At 31.2% G+C, this 1,960-nt stretch overlaps 1 protein-coding gene across 1 annotated transcript in view; it reads right to left on the minus strand.

Moving 5' to 3' along the window:
- Positions 1-641: 641 nt before the first annotated feature.
- Positions 642-1,960, minus strand: part of LOC307132192 (leucine-rich repeat transmembrane neuronal protein 4) — a gene marked incomplete at both ends in the record, with an annotated part of 199,273 nt that continues 197,954 nt past the window's right edge. The window contains one exon of the mRNA XM_079826359.1: positions 642-863. Within this exon, the coding sequence (XP_079682485.1) occupies positions 642-863 (222 nt within the window). The remainder of the gene's footprint in view (positions 864-1,960) is intronic.

Consider the following 1,960-nt stretch of genomic DNA (forward strand, 5'->3'; position numbering starts at 1 on the left):
AAATAAAACTAGCACACAGTCCAGGCCTAACAGGAATGACCCTGGTGTTTAACATCCCAAAAGTGACATTATGAATATCTCACAGATCCCAGCACTGATACATGATGGTCACAGCTGATCAAATCAACATGGCGGGATGGGATCGATCAAGACTCTTTTATAAGACTCAGACGATAGAGAAGCCGTCGGTCACATTATCATTTACAATTCAGATCCAATTCACCTCGAGGAATTCAATTTGGGCGATTTTTTTTTTTTAAATTAAGCAATTATCGCTGACTTCCCGGGGCAGGAGTCCTTCCGAAAGGAGATTAAGTTTGAATTACTTCAGGTTGTGGGAGAACAGCATTGTTTGCTCGTCGATGATGTTAAAATCTTTATCTTTTGGGTTAGCTCACAAAAAGCCCAAAGCGTCAGGATAAAATGCCCCCCCCACCCTTATTCCCAACACATTGATCGTACAGTGATGGGATTCAAAGCAGAGTGTGTCTCAGAGTGAGAGTGTATCCCGTCGTCTCCTGAGAGTCTGTAGTCCATCACACTGGCCCGTATGTCTCTGGATCCGTCTGGCGGTGGGTTGATGTTGGGGGTAGAGCGAACGCCTCCAGGGACTCTCATCCCGGGACGAGCCCATCTCCGGCTCACTGGGGTAGGGTGTGGATGTCTGACAGAGGGGCTGCAGGCACGGAGGGAAGGAGGCCAGTGGATGGGGCGGCGCAGCGCTCTCGTGCCCCCAGCCCCTCCAGGGCCTGGGACGGCGGCTCGAAGCCCCGGTTGATGTGCAGAGGCTGGTGAGCCTGGCAGTAATCCACGATGGGCTGCTCATACCTGTAGAACGCCAGCGTGCCCATCTGCGGAGCGGCCTGAGAGACAGAACACACAGAGGAACAGGGTCAGATTGGCTGCAGGACGACTACTCGCTTCAGTTTAATCATTATATAAGTCAATAATTAATTTGATAATACCACATGCTGAAATTAATATATCTATATATATAATAACAAAATAAAAAGGCAATATATTCATACTATAAATGACAGAGAAATAATTGTAATTTTCAAGAATATGTTGTTTTATAATTAAAAATTAAAAAAGTATAACGAATATATATATATATATATATATATATATATATATATATATATATATATATATATATATATATATATATATATATATATATATATATATATATACTTGTTTTTATAAACAATATTGTATTGTTGTTATATGGCACTTATAATAAATAATACATACATATTAAACTAATATAATATACATAAATAATATAATATTATATATTATATCTTATATCTTTTATGTATATTATATTATATACACATCTATGTGAATATTATAAAAAATAACATACATATTACGTATTAAAATATTAAAATATACATAAATAATATAATATTACATTTGGAATCTGGCCGTTTTGAGGTGTATTTAAGTTGCATATATTAAATATGCAATATATGAATATTATAATACATATTAAAATAATATAATATAATACATATATATGCCTAAATAATATATATTATACTTGGAACCTGGCTGTTTTGTGGCGTATTCATATAAAAATATATTAATACAATTAATAAATATATATGCTATATATATATATATATATATATATATATATATATATATATATATATATATATATATATATATATATATATATATATATATATATATATATATATATATACACATTTTAATATATTAATATATCTTTTATGTATATTATATTATATACACATCTATGTGAATATTATAAAAAATAACATATATATTACGTATTAAAATATTAAAATATACATAAATATTATATAATATTACGTTTGGCCTCTGGCTGTTTTGAGATGTATTCATGTAAAAATATATTAATACAATTAATAAATATATATGCTATATGTTATATATATATATATATATAATATATATAATAATA

Source organism: Gobio gobio, assembly GCF_949357685.1.
Source record: "Gobio gobio genome assembly, chromosome: 10".
Taxonomy (NCBI): domain Eukaryota; kingdom Metazoa; phylum Chordata; class Actinopteri; order Cypriniformes; family Gobionidae; genus Gobio; species Gobio gobio.